The sequence below is a fragment of the Meles meles genome, chromosome 2, assembly GCF_922984935.1.
Source record: "Meles meles chromosome 2, mMelMel3.1 paternal haplotype, whole genome shotgun sequence".
NCBI classification, from domain to species: Eukaryota; Metazoa; Chordata; class Mammalia; order Carnivora; family Mustelidae; genus Meles; species Meles meles.
The window spans coordinates 115,375,083-115,394,086 of NC_060067.1; the positions used below are offsets into that span (position 1 = coordinate 115,375,083).

Here is a 19,004-nt window from a genome sequence, read left to right on the forward strand (position 1 = left end):
CTCCTATATCTCTTTTACTTAATTAAATCCTACTTACTCTAAGATTAACATTACTTCCTCTTGGAAGCCTCTGTGATCTGAACTAGCCTCATCCCTCAGGCTATGATAAATTCCCTTTCTCTGCTTTCTTTTGGGATCTTGTACATTTCTCTGTAGATCAGCTGCTATATCGCACTTTACTGCCCCACACTCACTAGACTAAACCATTTCTGTATCCTCTGTGCCCATCGTATTCAGCACCACTAAATAAATGTTTGTTGATTAAAGGAATGAGTGAATGAGTAGATGAACTGGAATTGAATGTAGCTAATTAAAAGAAGAATTGGAGCAGGTCTGGCTTTCATCATAGATTAAATCACTATATAAAAAAGTAATTTTAAAATTACATGCTCTGTTAATGGCAGCTAAGTGCTATCATCTTTATATACAAGAAATACCACTTTATTGTTTTCACTTTAATTTACAGAGTCTATGCCTATTTTTTCTGGGCATCTAGAAAAAATCTTTTCAGCTTTCAGTTTGCTTTGTGTGTTGTAAGACCTAACATTCTAACTCAAGCTAAAATGCTTATGACTATTTAAGAAGGATATAGTTTTGGACTTCACCTTTACCCTTGAGAACATAGCTAATCAAGACTAATTTTTAACTCAAACATCTATGAAGATTATTAGAAATAAAAATATGTTTTAAAAGGGGTGCCTGGGTAGCTCAGTTGGTTGGGCCTCCAATCTTGGTTTCTATTCAGTTTATGATCTCGGGGTCATGGAATTGAACTCCAGGCTCAGCAGAGTCTGCTCTATCCCTCCCCCTCCTTCTCTGCTCCTCTCACTATTCCTGCTCTCTCTCTCTCTCTCTGTCAAATACATAAATAAATAAATAGAATATTTAAGAAAATAATAAAAACAATCAATCCCAGGCATTAAAAATGCATTGCCAAGGCTTCTGGGAATGATCTCTATGAGTGAGCATGTATGTGTGTGTGTGTTAAGATTTTACTTATTAATTTAGGTGAGGAGAGGCGCAGAGGGAGAGAGAGAATCCAAGTGGACTCCACACTGAGCATGGATCCCGACACAGGGCTTCATCCCTGAACCCTGAGATCATGACCTGAGGCGAAACCAAGGGTTAGACTCTTAACTGACTGAGCCACTGTGTGTTTTGTTGTTGTCGTTGTTTATTGTCACACTGACTCTCTTCTTGCACTATGGAATAACTGACATGGACTTAAAACCTTTGATTTTTGGGGAGCGGGAAATATGTCAATGGGATCTGAGCTCCCAGATGCCTGCTGAAGTGCTAAAGTAAATCATATCTTATTTGTTGAAATCATTTGGCAAAGGGCAAATGTAGTAAATGCACAGCTACTTCTAAGCCCAGTGGTATGACAGTCTAGGACTTCTGGCATTTTCAAAGATCCAAAGTTGTTTAGTATTTTGTTTTGATTTTCCCCAAGTTGTGTTCCGTCTGATTATTCATTTCTGTAGTGGGGCCTAACCATGATTTTAAGGTCATATACTTAGTGTATTACCAAGTCATTCACTGTAGCCCAAGTTAGGTCCTATCCTCTCTCTGCTCATAACTGTCACCTACTTTGGCATCTTTACCCAATGCCAAATGATGCCGTAGTGTTCAAAGAGGAAGGGGAATGGAACAACCGGAAAAAAGAATATGACCAGTGTGGTTCATGGGTTTGAGATGCTTAAGACCAGGAATTACTGTATGTAAACCCACAACAGTTGAAAATTGTTTTCTACTCACAGCCTTTTTTCTTTTATGTAATTTGGTTCCTGCTAGCTTCATTCTCATGACCAATGAGATCATTACCTGAGCTGAAACCAAGAGTTGGATGCTTAACCGACTGAACCACCCAGGTGCCCCCTGATGGGAGTAATCTTGAGTCACAGGGTTTTAAGAGACTGTCCTAAGCCCTGCCTATATCCTCCATCTGTTTTTTGCTTTGTTTTGAAACTTCCTTTAACCTTCGTTTGTTTTTCTTCTGCAGATACTACATTACTTTTGGTTTTCTCAAATGATGATTACTTTTCTCTTCTACAACATTCGTATCACCGGGGCTGGATCATGGGTAGGTATCCTTCTTGTCCCTTGAACCACTTCTAGAGCCTTGGCTTTGAAGCTCATGCTATTAGACTACACTCATTCCTACTGTAGGCATCTGCTGACTCAAAGATTTTGCCACTTGGCTCTCTGTCACTCTTTCAAATTCTAGTTCTGTAGTTATTCTTGGTGATTTGATTATTCACATAGACATCCTCTTCCAGTACTTGGCTTCTTCATCTTCAAAGATTATGTCTTTCCTCCTACCTTAGCCACCCACTCCCATGTCATATCACTTCCAATACTAGCACTCTCTTCATCATCTCAATTTCAAGTGTGTCATCTTGGAACCAACTTTGTATTATTTCCAATCATGTCCTTCTGGTTCATGGAATCCTATAGTTTTTTGATCCCATCCAGACCAACAGTTCATTGTTCATGTCATCCTCTTTTCTTTTCTTTCTTTTTTTTTTTTTAAGATTTTATTTATTTGACAGAGAGATAGAGAGCCCAAGTAGGCAGAGCGGCAGGCAGAAGGAGAATGAGAAGCAGGCTCTCCACTGAGCAGGGAGCCTGATGTGGGCCTCAATCCCAGGACACTGGGATCATGACCTGAGCTGCAGGCAGCTGCTTAACTGACTGAGCCACCCAGACTCCCACATGTCATCCCGTTGTTATCCTCAGTCTCAGAGGATACCTCTGATAGCTCAGAGGGAACCTCTCAGTTGAGATTCCCTCACTCATAATAATAATTTCTTTGGATATATTCTCAACTCCCTCATCCTATTGTTTTCTATCATGCTTATCTGATAAACACCAATTCTGGTGAAATCTCTGTAAACTCCATGTTTATGTTACAAAAAAGCCCATATTCATGCTGATTGGTTTTAATTTATAGCCATGATGATTACTTCAAAAGAGCCATTAGTATTTTCTAGGAATACCATTATATTTCACTCATCTACTATTCCTCCCATTCCCCAGAACAACTATTCCTATCTTCTCTCTCTTCAATTCTCCAGAATCTTTATCCTGTTACTTATATTTTAGTGATGGCCTTGGTTCTTATTTCTCTGAGTAAATATAATCAGTAAAAAATTATTTTCCATATACTTCCACTACCATATCTTCCAACTTATCTGCATGTATGTCCATATGTTCTACCTTCTCTCTTTTTGCTATGGATGTACTGTGCTCCTAAATCCAACCCCCCCCCCCAACTTGTGCATTAGATCTCAAGAACAAATCTCCAGCAGTGCTCTTGTCTCTCTCTTGCACCATGAATTTCCCCCTCTTTACTGTATCATCTCATTAGTATGGGGACATTGTATATATCTTTTTTCATAAAAAAATTTTCCCAAACCCCACATCCTACTCTAGAACCCTCCCCACTATTACTCAGCATTTCCTTTCAGTAAAGCACCTTTACAAAGTGCCCAGTCTAACAAAACAAATGAACAAAGAAAAAAAGAAAAACAACAACAAAAAGACTCCTAAATATAGAGAACAAAAATGGGTGGTTGCCAGAGGAAATGTGGGTAGAGGACAGGCGAAATAGATAAAGGGGATTAAGAGTACACTTCTGATGAGCACTGAGTAATGTATAAAGTTGTCAAATCATTATATTGTACACCTGAAACTAACAAGACACTGTATATTAATTATACTTGAATAGAAAAAAATTAAAATAAAAAATAAAGCAAACAAAAAGTACCTAGCCTTGTAATTTCCACTGCCTGTCTTCTCATTCTTTTTCTTTCCAATCTAACTCTAATTTCTTCTCCTTTCCCTCTACCAGATCTGCTTTTGTCAAGGTCATCAGTGACTGCTGGTTGCCAAAAAAATCAATAATTCCCTGTCTTCACCATACTTGAGCATCATTTGACAGAGTTGAGCATTTGAATTTCTTTGAAACACTTTTTCACTGGCTTCTAAACAAGCACTCTTGGTTTTATCTCTGCTTCCTTGGCTGATCCTTCCCTGACTCTATCTTTTTTGACTCTTGCTCCTCTAAATACTACATTGTCCCAGGATTAGTCTTTACATAGCTTTCTTTTCTAGATAGATAAACACATGTTTAGTGACATCATTTGAGTCTTACGACTTTAAATACAGACTCTATGCTAGTATTCTCCAATCTCCAGCTAGAACTTTCTCCTAAACACTCAACTCATATATAGAAAGCAGCTTTCTTGGCATCTTTCCTGGATAATTAATAAACATTTCATATTAACTATCGTGCCAAAGGCAAATTCTCATTTGGCTTCCCAAATCTGCTCTTCCCATAATTTTCTCAACCTCGATAAAAGCCAACTTCATTCTTCCAACTACTTAGGCCAGAGATATTGGGCTCATTTCTAACTCCTTTTTTCATATCCCACATTCAGTCTTCTACAAAATTTTGTCAGAGTGACTTTCAAAATATATTCAAATTCAATCACTGCTCACCACTTCCACCATAAGCACTCTGGTCCATCCACCATCATGTTTCACTTGAATTACAACAGTAGTCTCTCTTCACTCTTCTCCTTGCTTCTAGCCTTGACCTCTCCTATTTTTCACACAACACTGTAAGTGGAGCTTTAAAAAGTAAGTCAGCTCATGTCACTCTCCTGCTCAAAACCTCAGAATTATTAAAAAGTCAGGGTCATTTAAGCGGCTCCAAGATATTATATCACTGATTCTCAACCTTTACTGTGAATCAGAATCTCCTGAATGGCTTTAAGATATTCAAATGCTTTCCATTCCCCAATTAAGATACAATGAGTAAATGAAATTGAAAGGTACAAAATTCTAGTTATAAAATACATAAGTCATGGGGATGTAATGTACAGCATGGTGATATAGTGAATTATACTCTATTGCATATGTAGCAGTTGCTAAGAGAATAGATCTTGAAAGTTCTCATCACAAAAAGAAAATTTATAACAATAGTGACTGATGTTAACTGGACTTATTGTGATTTTGCAATATACACAAACATAGAATCATTATGTTATATGCCTGAAACTAATATAATGTTATATGTTGATTATATCTCAATTTAAAAAGAAGATAGAGTTGGAACTTTAGCGGGGCCCACACTTGATCATCTTTAGGCCACCATTCTAACTCCCACTGTGATCTTATTTCCTACCTCCCCTGCATATCCTATCCACTCCCCATGAACCCTTCTCCAGCCACATTGTTCTTGACATTTCTCTATCATGCCAAGTTACCTTCTGCCTCAGGAATTTCGCAGTAATTTTCCTTCTGCCTGGAGCTCCTGTCCTCACTGTCTCCTCACCATCTTCATGGGTCATACCTGTTGTCTTTCAGGTCTCTACTCAAATGTCACTTTCTCAGGGATGCCTTCTGAGACCACTTTATAAGTGATGGCAACAACCCTCTTCCTCCTCTGCTTTGTTTCATTCTTACCTTTCCAGTTTTTTTTCAGAGCATATATTTATGGGCTTGTCTATTTTTTTTCTCTCCAGTACAAAATAATCTCCATTTGGGCAGGGACTTTCCTTGTTCTGTTTGATTCCTGATACCAAGAACAGTGCCTGGTAAATAGGTGCTCACTGAATAGGTGTTGAATGAATAAATAAAACAGTAGCTTCACTCCACCCAGTTTTTTTCAGCCACAGATCAATAAAGAGGGTAGGCTTACCCATCATTTCATAAGGTCTAGAATTTGTCTTTATGCGTCAGTCCTCAAAAATCCTCGATACTGGCCCATTTGACATGACCGATCTTTTGTCTTGGTTTTCGTTTCAATACTCCAATTTTCCAGCTGGCATTAGGGCTGGGGCCTGAGCCCAGTGGCTTTGCTCCACACCTGGACCTCGTCAGTTTCCCTTTCCCCATACTGCTCTGGGACTTGTGTGGCCTAATTAGCTTTGAAAATTGATGCTATCTTTCTGATTGAAAACTGCGGCTGCCAACACCACCCCTCATTTCCCTGTTGCCATAGTATCCATCGGATTTTTATATCCTCTTTGAGCTCTGTAGTCTGAAGTATTATGCATAGGGATCCTCTGGCTAGGATTTTAATCCTACCAATCCTGATTTTCTTTTCTTCCTGAGTAGTCTTCATTGCTGGGGTTTTAGAATAATTTGTTCTTCACCATATGAGTTTAATAGGCTATCAGAAAATAAATATTGCCCTCTAAATAACCAGACTTTTCTATTTCAGTACTATGGACAGATCCTTCATTCCTAGTCAGATCTTTACCTATGATTTGCCAAAATATGAGTTTTAGCATGTTACTTTTCTGTTCAAACCCTTCTTAAGTTCTGTATCTTCCACAGAGTAAAAGCCCACTTAGAATGTTTTATACAGCTCTGTATTAGCATTTTCAGACTTTAGCGTGCATATGAATCACCTGGGAATCTTCTTAGACCGAGATTTACATTGAGAAGGGCTTAGGTGGGGCCCAAGAGTCTGCATTTCTTTTTTTTTTTTTTTTTTTGAAGTATGTAATTTATTTATTTTTTTTTCCATTTTATTTATTTTTTCAGCGTAACAGTATTCATTCTTTTTGCACAACACCCAGTGCTCCATGCAAAACGTGCCCTCCCCATTACCCACCACCTGTTCCCCCAACCTCCCACCCTTGACCCTTCAAAACCCTCAGGTTGCCCCAACCTCCCACCCCTGACCCTTCAAAACCCTCAGGTTGTTTTTCAGAGTCCATAGTCTCTTATGGACATTGGGGAGGGGAGTCTGCATTTCTAACAAGCTCCCAAGATGCTGATGTTGCTAGTTCACAGGATTATGCTGCAGGTAACAAGGCCCTGTATGATATGCTTTCTCCCTTACCACCTGGCCCTCTACTTCCCGGATTTTGTTATTCTTCTGATATTACACCTTATTTCTGAGTTATACTAGCTTCCTTCACAGTCTTAGAACATCCAGGCATACTCCCACCTTAGGGCCTTTGCATTGGCTGACCCTCTGTCTGAAAACACGTCACCCAGATATACAACTCTTTCTCTCGAACCTGCTTCATGTCTTTTTTCCAATGTCATTTTCTTAAGCCTTCCCTGGACATCTGATCTAATAAGGCAGATCATTTCCCTCTTGTCCCCCTTCTCCCTCTCCTACTTTTTCTCCTTAACACTTATCACTATTAAAATACAACATATTTAATTTTTTTATTGTCTGCTTCCTCCATTAGAATATGAACTCTATGAATGAGTTTTGCTTTCATTTATGTTCACTCCAGTGACCACAATACTGACTGATGCATAACAGATGCTCAATAAATGATTGTCGAATGAATGCACGAAATATTTCACTTATATTTTCATATACATTTTTTCTGCTTATGCAAAATGTCCTGGGAAAAGGAAGACAGAATCAAATTTGTTCTACTTTAATTAGGCTAGTCTGATACAGGTGAATGTCTCCCAAGAATAGCATATCAGAACTCATTTACTTAATCCTCATTTATACAGCTTTCTTTAGTATGAGCAGAATGATGTTAGAAGGGATAAAGCTCTACCTTCAAGTAAGAGAAACTTAATGAGACTAGTAGCACAATTAAGAACAAACATAACCTGAGACATTAATGGTATCTATTTAAAGTTGTAATTAGATTGCAAGGACTGTTTGCACAGTGATGCAGGGTTTCCTGGAAGGTAGTTACTACATATATGAACTCGTGTCAAAGACACTGTAGAAGAAGTTTGGTCTTTTGTGGAAAATTGACCTAGAAGACCTCTAAAGTCTTTTCTGCCTGAACAAATTAGAAACCAACGACAGAGAAGAGGAAGCTGCTGTATGAGATGTGCAAGACTAGTTACAAAAGCAAGAATCCACAACCACATTTCATGTATTACAGTTCTCAATCTTATAGACTCCCAGTGAGCTTTAGCAGGTGAGAAGGTTATTGGTTTTTGGTTGGTTGGTTTTGTGCTTTAAGAGAAGCTGGCCAAGACCTTACAAACTGAAGCAAAATACATTTCATTATTATTACCTATTTTTTGATCAAATCAATTTCAGCTGTCTCTGATTTTGGTTGAAAGAATACATATAACAAGCAAATTTCACTTTGGTATTTTCCATTATGAATTCATAAGAACATTCTTCACTGCCCCTCTAGTGAATCAGAAAACTAAATAAATATGGTATAAACCTAGGTGACATGATTTGCAGTTTTTTAAAACTCATAAGCCCTCTTTATCAGTAGATTATAAGAGTAGAAATTCTTCTCTACTTCTTTTATTAATTAACCTTTTCAAATATGTTACAATTTTAACTTAATCTTAGAAGATACTATATAATAAAGCTTTGTTGTTATTGCTCACCTTTACATTCTTTCAGGTAATCTTAAGGATCTTTTTATGAAGTTATTATTTAATCATATTATTTATTGATGCATATATATATGTATATACATATGTATATATATGTATATGACAAAAAACATGCGAAGTAGGAATTCTTATCAACATGATAAAAATCTTGGGGCCAACAGATTTTAAGTAACTAGTTACATTTAAATATTTGAGCTTAAAAAATGAACTGTATTCAAACCCATGTTGAAATGTCTTTTGCAGGCTTTTAATTCTCACACTGTGACAATCTTAGGGAGGAAGAGACTGAGTCTTAGAGAAGCCAAAGGGCTTGCCCAAAGTTGTACACATAAGAACTGGAAGAACCAGGAAACAGGGCTCTTTCTGTTCTTCATAATAGACTTTTTTTTTTTTTAATGTATGACATTTAATAACAGCATGAGAAACACTAGCCCAGGTCGAAAGATGATGGAATGGCTACATATTTAAAGAGAAAGAAATGGCAAAACCTACAAGAATTAACTAAATTTCTTAGCACACAAGCAAACTTATCAATAGCTTAGTCTAAAACACTTTCATTTCATAGAATCTCAAACTGAAATTTTCTCAGGGTAGGTATCTATAATTTCTTTTTACATATCCACAAATGTCAAATTAAATTCTATATGGTTAAAAGACATAAAGGTAAGGAAAAAAGAAACAGAAAACATAGGAAACCATATGTACATGCTTTGAAAAGGAGAGGTTTTCTTAAACAATCCTGAACACCTTGGAAGATACATACGTATATCTTAACACATACATGACTATTTAAAAATCAAATATCAAATGTCACTTTTATGTGACATTTGAAATTCCATACCCTTGTGATTTATTTTTTATTTTGGAAATGCTAGAATATAGGAAGTATACCCAGTTTGTATTACTACAAACACTGTAAGGTATATGGGCTGTCTGCATATGTGTGTGTGCGTAAAAACATAAGAATGAAGCAAGACCTTATCTACATGTGTTGACGTGACTGGCTACTTCTGAAATTTACAAGAGTCTTTTAGGGTCTCACTATTTCAGCTCTGTATACTCTTACCAATCCCTATACATCAGGTATAGTGACCTTCTTGAAAGGTAATAATGTATCATCACATTCCTTTATTTTAGTAGTGTTTTTTTTTTTCTTTTTTTTTTTTTTTTTGCCATTCAAATAGAATCCAGATTCCTAATTAAGGGCAACAAGGTCCTTCATGATCTATCCCCTGCTTCCTAACCTCTTTCCATGTTCTCTCATTGGGCATGTTCCAGTTCGTGTTGATTTTCAGCTGGTTTCTTGAATGTAACTCCACACTTCTGCTAAGGTTGTGCTTGGTTTGGATGCCCTGTCACCCTCTCTCTACATTAACAGCTCCTGATCAGGCAGGTCATCACTAATACTTGATCTTCTCAGGGAACCATACTTGATCACTGTTCTGAAAGTAGATGTTCTCTTTAATTTCTGTAAAAGAACCCAAGGTTTTTTTCCATAGCACTTATCATGATTTAAATCATTTTATTTGATCACATATTTTAGTTTTCTTTTCTCGCCAGACTTTACATTTCACACATTTGCAGGAACCTTATTTGTTGACAAGATTAACTTTTATCCACCACATAATCATAAGTAAAGATAAAGTTTTCATCTAAAAGGAAATGCAGTATAGAAAATACCCCAAAGTCATTTGAAAGAATTGGATAACCCTAATGATATTTGGAGTGGGATTCATAAAAACCTTTTCAGTCTTCATGTGCATAAGTCCCTGACCCGTTCTGAACAAAATACTAGTTTATGTTTTTTAGCTTTGGAATTCTATTGGAGATAGATCCATTAGACACAGCACAGAAGGTTTTGAATTCCCTCTGCTTAAGCACTCTGCCAACTCAAAATCTCCTTTAAATCAATACGAGGTATAATTTAATTGCAGACTCTGTGTCAAAGTTAAACTTTTAGAAAAGAAATAAACCAAACTCCATGTAGTATTCGAATATAGGAGACAAAATAGCAGACTAGACTATTATAGCAGAACAATGACCAGTACCTTTTGAATGCCTGCTTGGGATTCCAGAACGTTATTCTCTGATCCATTGCTTCTGTTGATCATCCGCCACATTTGGGAATACATGCTGTCCCTTTCAAAAGGATTCATTCCCTTCATGCGGACATGTTCATATACTGCAGAGTCTAGTACTGTGCCATAAGGGATGTCTGTTTGCTTGGAGAGGTCCTGGAGAGATCTTCATGATTAGGAGAGAAGGGAGACACAATAAAGAGTATTGAATATTTCAACTGAAAATAAACAAAGTTATAGGAAACAGAATAATATATGTAAATACAGATGTCAAATTGCTTTCCTATTTTGTGGTTTCTTGATATTAAAATGTAATATATAAGAATTGCTGTTAGGGTGTATGACACATGAATCATGAGAAGATGAAATCATTACTGAAAGAAAAAAGAAAATTTCTCATGGTAAGGCAATGCTCATATGTGTGTGTGTGTGTGTGTGTGTGTGTGTCTGTGTGCCTTCACTGTAAAAAAAAAAAACAAAACCAAAACTAGATCTAACAATTCCATCAAGGCCAAACCAAATTAAATTAGATTGCTGGATAACCACATAATCATTTAGTTAAAAAACAACTATATATTATAAGCCTTAAGCCTATGTTCTTTTAGGTAGCAATGTTTAAATATTTTTTAAAATAATTACATTGTGCATGAACAACACATTTTGAGGTGAAGCGTATATTTAAAAATTAGTATTTATGACAGTCACTATTTAACAAGCAGCTACCATATACATGCCAGCAACTGACATACATTATTCTCACAGCAGTGCCCCATTTCTCAGAAGCATTTCACATATTTTATCGATGAGAAAACTCAGGTTGAGAGTATGAGCATTTGCTCAGTGTGGCACAGTCAGTGAGGGATGAGATAAGATTCAAATGTAGGCTTCAAAAGCTATAGTATTTTTACTGCAAGATACTGCCTCTTATTTGCTTTAAGTCTGTGTGTGTGCACATGCATGTTGTGCCTGTGGGTATGAAAGAGAGAGAAAGAGAGAGGGAGAGAGAGAGAGACTTTTTTTTTTTTGTATTCAAACAGAACAGAATTCATGTTTCCAGAAAGATGAATATATTTTCAGCTCTCTCTTATACACAGTAATGGTCAGGATTTTCACATCTATCTTTGAGTTATATAGATGGTATCTACTTGTCCTAGGTTATTCATCTTAAATTGGTGGTCAGTTTCCTTACATTTAAGTTTCTGAGACACTCTGTATTTTCTAACTTGGAGAACCAATTACTGCTGCACTGAAACTCATTTGAGTTTGTGTAGCTGCTCAACTCTAATGACTGAGGTTTAAGAACTAATATGTGTCTTGGCATACTGTACAAAATTAGACACTGGCATATTCAAGCTCACTAACCTCTGAGAATGGCAGCAGATGTTTTGAAACACTATGCCGTATTTTGAAAAAGAATATTCAGAGCCCTCCACAGCTATGGGTCATGAAACTCATGTTATGTATACTTCTGACCTTTTGGTCTGTTTCTAGATGGAGTTTGCTAATGATTTCCTGGGGCCTTTGCAAACAACACTAGCATTGGGCAAGGGTATTGGGAATACTCTTGCAGGTCACCAGTTTCTATCATGTGCAAAATTGTATTGCAAACAATAAATTATGGCCTGTGTTTGCTAGAGGAGCATTCATGCCATTTTCTAATAGTAACTTTCAGCAAAATTTAATCTACATTTTATTGAGTTTTAGGTTGTCGATGTGTATCATTTATTCTATGGAAACTACCATGATAATTTCTTTTTGTTCTGTACTTCCGCTTAAAATGATGTGTTGAAAAATGACTATTTCCACGAGAGACTGTGGACTCTGAGAAACAAACTGAGGGTTTTGGAGGGGAGGGGGGTCGGGGGGGTTGGCTGAGCCTGGTGGTGGGTATTAAGGAGGGCATGTATTGCATGGAGCACTGGGTGAGGTGCATAAACAATGAATTATGGATCACTGAATAAAATAAAATTAAATTAATTAAAAAATGACTATTTCCAAGGAAAAATTTGCTGGAATACTCTACAACTATTAAACTAATTCTACCATTTGTAAAAAGATAAAATGACAGTATGAAGAACAATTGAGGGCAAAAGCAAGAATAAAATCAAGCTACACATAGCTAGGGTACAACCTCATAGGAGAGTAAAAGGGCACTTGCTCCTGGGATATCCCACAATTATCTTGTTAACAGTATAGCAATAAGACTTTTGTTCCCAAAGATCATTTACTTCTCATCCACTGCTGTTTCCAGTGGTAGGAGTGAAACTGTTAAAAACATTAAAAACATTAACATTTTAACATATTTCCCATTGTTTAGTGGAGGATGATCTAAAATGGTAACACAGGAAAAAAGAAATGAAACATTATCAATACAGGTTATAATAGCAGTAGCAAATAGCAATTTGTTCAATACCTATTAATACAAGGGCCTAGGCTAGGTAGTTGTATGGAGCTTGCACCTTCTAAAACCAGAAGGTCCCATGGCTGGAGAAGGCCATGTCACATTTCATCAGAGACCCTCCCAGGATGGGATTGGCCACTAGCTGTTTAGAACATTCGGCAATCAACCTGTATTATAACTCTCAGAAACGTTCAATTTGGTGGTGGTGAGATCATAATATAGGGGTAAAATTTTTGTATGCCCACACCTCTAAATATATAATTTGTTTGCCCAAATAGTCATACCAGTAAAATACTGTTAAATAAATTAACACTTCCTCTTAGCTTTTCATGAAAAGAAAATTGAAATCAAATGTTAGGATCATTAATAGAATCATTTTCTGTGGCATAACATCACCTTCAATATCAGCTTTACAACTTGAATATAGAACTGTCATACAAACAGTTTTGCTGGTGAAACTGATTTGTACATAATAAAAATTTTAAAGGAATTTCTTAATATACTGCCTGTGTGAAATTCCTGATGTCAGAAAAAAAAGGCATTTTACGTTCAACATACCTCAAATTTAGAATAGCAGAGCATTTGTAACTTAGAACAAAGACATGTTCCCTCCAGCTTCATTTCTGATATCAAGTTTAGCTTATAAATTTGCCTTGAAATATGCTTGCAATAAAAATTACAGCTTGCCTGATTCAGCATCGTTCCATTATAGTACACTGAGACAGTACCAAAAGTGACAAAAATAAAATGAAGCAAAATGAAGTGAGCACAAACAGCTTATTACAGAAAGTGAAGGCTGTTTTAGGAGCCCAACACAGAAAGACAGTGACCATTTTATGTGGTCATTCTATTATTTTTCACTCTAGTAAGATTTTAGAGTAATATCAGCAGAAAAGGAATGGCCTATAGTATGAACCCTTAAAAGAAATCTAGTAAATTGTTCTACAAGTGGTGTTCCTCAAAAAAATTGTATCTGAAGTTCAACATCTGAGTATTATTTAGATATGCAAAATCATTGTTTTTTTGTTTTGCCAAATCAGTTTTAAATGCAAAATAATTCTAAAATAATTAATAAGTAACTAATATATAAGTTCATTTATCATGGCAAATGTCATTTCTTTTTGAACAATTGCCAATTGCCAGGTCACAAAGGAAATGGGAAAATCTAGAGCATTCTAGAAAAGAGTTAACTTGGAATATACTCATACTGATATATTCCATTTCTCCACTTAATCTCACACAACTCACATTTACCACATAAAACTCAGCAAACAATCACTCTGCAGATCTGTTAAACCTGAATTCCCCTCTCCCAATCTCACACCCCCATTCACGCACATAGAGTTTAAAAAAAAAAAAAGTGTCTATAGCAATAAGTGGTGAATAATAAAAGAAAGCAAATGGTTTGCTACTTTAAGCCTTGTTCTCCCATCATCTTTTCAAAATTCTACTTTTATTTTTCCTGGTGTCCTGTACTACTAGCAACCCGTGGGTACTAAAGAATACTGAGAGATGATAGGTAAGTGATATTTACTTATTTGCATGAACATTATATGTACTTAGAAATTGTAATTTAGGGCACTTCTGTAAAGTCAATTTCAGGAATTGGGGTGGATCTAGGCTGATTGCAAACTCTTTCCATGAGAAAAATAAATACTTAAAACCCTTCACGCATAGAAAATTAATTTTGATACATGTGATACTCTGATATTAGGTATTAGTGACAGCAGTAGCTTTGACATTGGGTAAGTTAGATTTTAAAGTCGAGCAGATAGATTATTTGTGGGCTGTGTGATGTTAACCCCCGTTAACCTGAATTTCCTCAACTATCAATGGAAAGAATAAGAGTGTCTAAGGGTGAGTACAAGAGGACATGTCACAATTATCCATTGTTTTATTTTTATTTTATTTTAGTTTTTCTAAAAAGATTTATTTATTTCAGTGAGAGAGGGAGAGAGAGCATGAGTGGGCAGAAGAAGGAGAGAATCCTCAAGCAGACTCCCTGCTTAGCCTGGAACCTGATTGGTGCTTGATCTCATGACCCTGAGATCACGATCTGAGCAAAAACTAAGCTTCAGATGCTTAACCAACTGCACCCCTCTATTGTCTTATATGGAGATTATTATTACAATGATCCATCTCCGAATAATGCCCTATTTAATAATTTCTAATGGATATTTGGTATGTGGCAGGGTGATCCCTTTATATTGTTGAAGAGGAGATTCATGAATGATACTGAATAATCATAACTTTGAATGTGTGGCTACTTACTTACATTTCTAAAATTGTCAACTAATTAAAGATCTAATGCCTTTTCCCTCTGTAGTGAACTTTCACTCATATTTTTACCTATTTTCCTTTAACAAGAGAATAGATCTTACCCATATAAACTTTAAAATAAGACATATAAGTCTTTCTTTTTCATCTTCATTTCCTTTCTTCTTTTTAAACATTTGAGTTTGGTTTTATGTACTGCTCACCAACACACAGCTGTCAGCTTTAAGTCTGGGGAATTGTAAGTCTAGTCCCATTTTTAATGGAATGAAACAAAGCAACTTAAGTTATCACATCAAAAGGGATTTTTCTTCAGGGTGAAAAGAAATGGAACGTGGTTGATAGGATAGGCATTAGATCCTTCAGGACAAGGGGCTGACAGTAGAAGAGAGACTAGTAAATGGGGATGTATTAAAAATGTCTTCCAACTCAGTTCAGGTATTTTTTTTTTCTCCCACACTTTCTTCCTCTGGATGCTGATTTCAGCATCTACCAAAGGAAAAGATATTGTTATAGCTCTAAGAGCCCATCAGTAACCACGTTAAAATTCTGCCTCGTTCCCACTTCTGTTCAGTGGTTGTGTCCAAGAACTTGGTGAGTTCAGAGGCAGGTTTTCCAGAGGGAAAAAAAAAAAAGAAAGAAAGAAAAAAAAAAAAGAAAAAGTATTCCAAAATTTAAAACCAAAAAAAACAACTAATACACCAAATAAAGATCCACTAGACTGATATTTAGTGTTATTGAGACCTAAGAAGAAGAAATACGTATTGAAAAATGGACTGCAGTGGTCAGGTAAGGCAGGCCTACCTCTGAGAGGTACAGCCAACAGCCAGCACTGGACAACCTCTTAGTTTCTACAAACTTGGACTTTGAAGATAGAAAGACTTGCATTTCAATCCTTGGACAAGTTATTTAATTTTCTCTAAACTGCAATCCAGTTCCCTGTTAAATAGGGAAAATAATAATTTAGTAATTAGGTATGTGGAGGTTTGATGTAGATATGGATATAAAACACCTTAATACTTAACACTCTATAAGGGCTCTGTTACTGGTAGTTGCAATTATTAATTTTATTATTTATTACTATTATCACTATTACTCTTATTATTACTGTTATGCTCTGCTATAATTTTTGGAATTACTATTTCCTTATTTTTCCCACCAGTTAAATTCATTTTAGATTCCTCACCATGGCCTTTCTGCTAAGTCCCCTACCCCAACTAATCTCTTATCAACTGCTGTATATTTTACTTCCTGAATCTTACAAATCTGTCACTACCTTTGTCTTCTCATTGCTAATACTCTCAGTGTTTCTATCTAGAGAATCTTCCTTTCTTGTTTTTAAATGATTTTATTTATTTATTTATTTTAGAGAGACAGAGAGAGAGTGCAAGCAGGAGAAGGGGCAGAGGCAGAAGGAGAGGGAGAGAGAATCCCAAGCAGGTTCTATGCTAAGCCTGGAGTTGGATGAGGGGTTCAATCCCAGGACCTTGAAGTCATGATCTGAGAGGAAATCAAGAGTCAGATACTTAGCTGACTGAGCCATCCAGGAGCTCCTGGAGAATTATTTCTAAACCTTTTCCCTATCTCTATTCTCTCCCATCTCTAATCCATCCCCCACAACACAGCTGAAGTGTTCTTTCTGATAATCCTATCCCAGTTTTATTTAAATACTTCCTATATACCCTATTGCCCCCCAAATCTTCCAACTCCATAGCATTCAATACCTGCAAAATTTTGGCTTAAAATTGTTTTCCTTTCTCAGAAACAAACTTGTGCCTCATTCATACTCCCATTATAGGACAAACAGATCATTTCATCTTTCCTTGCTTGGTAGGCATTTGCTGTGCACAAGATGTCTCCTTGTCTACCTGGTGAATTCTTTCCCTTCAAGTCAAGTTCAAACTCGGCTGCCTCTTTGTGCTCTTCTAACACTTAGAATATGTTCACATTTTAGCATTTTTTTATGAAATTTTACTTCTTTGTTTAACTCACTAGTATACATTCTGCTGATACCCATAATTTTTCTTTAAGTTCATCTTTGAAACTCAGAACCTAGCCCAGGGTATGGAATAGAGCCGTCAATGAAGCTCACATATTTTGGCTATGCTTTTTTACTAGAAACATGCTTTCGTCTTGGAAAGCCAGCATTCCCATTAAGCTAGCATTGCATAAAAATGGGATTTTTATTATACATTATCAGCCATTCTGTAGATGACTGATCATGGTCAGCAGTATTTTGCACTTAAAAATAACAACTAATTTTTAAGGGAGATTTGGAAACTTCCCCTGTAATAAAATCAGCCGTAAAAACTCTATCAGACCACAAGTGAATTACTTAACAAGACATTTTGCCATGTAGGTAAAATAAATAAATTCAGAGGCAAGACAAATAAGAAAACCCAAACAAATAGAACTGAAATAAAGTATTTGGAAAAGCTAAAGTTATAGTCCATACTTCTGGGTCACGTAGGATCTGGTACAGAGTGGAATGTGTGTTCCTGAAAGAGAGACTTACCTAAGCATTGTGGAAAAGGAGCTAATAAGTAGTGGTTCTTTTGATGAGTGATTTCTGACTAAAATTTCAGAAGCAAGCTGAAATGGTGACACAAATTGTTCTAGTAAGTCTGCTAACTGAAATGATTAAAAATGTAAAAGAACTCATGATTACAGCAGCTAAGGAAGAGATAAGCACTAGAACAGGGAGAGAATAGTAACCTTTGGTAATACTGAGTATTATTACCAAAAACTAATTTTTTTCTCTCTCTAGGGTTGAGTTTTTACACAAAGAGGAAGGAGAGTGTGTATGCTATGTCTATAAAAGAATGGACTAACACCACAGAAAGTTTTCCCATCTTCCAATTTGCAGCCTAGGTAAAGACCACTAGTCTCACTCTGAGAAACCACATTTCTGCATTTTATTAGCTCCTTCTCTTCAGTGATGTTTTCCAAACCCTCTCAGACACAGGTTTATACAGAAAATCTGATTAAATATAAGGGGACCAAGGGTCAAGGATGAGGCAAGCAAGACTCTAATTGTCAGAAGACAATTTGCATTGCCAATGGCTCAGTCCCTACTGAAGACTCAGTAAGAGCTACTTTAAGTGCATGAGGGGTGCCACTACTTACTGAAAACAGGCTCAGGGAAGAGAGTAACATTCTTTAGCCCAATAATGTTAACTTCCTTCTTTTATAAAGATTAAGATCAAAGTCATGTTTGTGGAAGAAATATGGTTTTCTCATTAAAGATTAGATTGTATAACTTAAAAGTATAATTTGTGGGGCAGGGTAATTCACAAAGAACTCAGCCACAGCAATCCTTGGTGGAGTAGTAAAGTGATTTTGTCTTTCTTCCTTTCAAAGTATCAGAGTTTCTTCCTTCTCAAGACAGCAGAAAATGAGATTCTGAGGCCAACAAATCTGTATGATACCAAGGAAGGCAGAGGGCTAGGATTTTTTACTTGTGGACACAAAGAGAGTTTCCCAAGAGAAGCCCCATGGATGGAGAGGGTGCTTCATAAAAGGGGCTGTCTGAGGAACAAGAGCAGTTAAGGTTTACAGAGGAGGGTCAGAGGAGAAGGGTGGCTCCACGTGGGACACTCAAATAGGGCCTGAATGGTGCAGTCTTTTCCTGTTTCTCTGTTCTGTCTCCTCCACACTCTGTCCCACACACCTCACCTGCCCTCAAACCTGCCCTTATGGGCCTCAACAGAGTAAATTAGATAAAAGACAGCTTCAGGCCTTTGTGCTGTGAACTTCTTTAGAATATTTATTTATCTTTAAAGAACTTATTTATTTACTTAGGTGTTGAATTGTGCAATTTTTAATATATTTTGGTTATTAACCCCTTATCAGATAGATCCTTTGCAAGTTTCTTCTTCCATTCTGTAGGTTGT

The 19,004-nt window shown here is 36.5% G+C and overlaps 1 protein-coding gene across 4 annotated transcripts in view; it reads right to left on the reverse strand.

Annotated features, from left to right (window-relative positions):
• GRID2 (glutamate ionotropic receptor delta type subunit 2) overlaps positions 1-19,004 on the reverse strand; it is a 1,534,703-nt gene that overhangs the window by 240,458 nt on the left and 1,275,241 nt on the right. For all 4 annotated transcript variants that reach the window (XM_045997867.1, XM_045997868.1, XM_045997866.1 and 1 more), the window contains one exon: positions 10,407-10,602. In XM_045997867.1, coding sequence (XP_045853823.1) covers positions 10,407-10,602 — 196 coding nt within the window. The remainder of the gene's footprint in view (positions 1-10,406; positions 10,603-19,004) is intronic.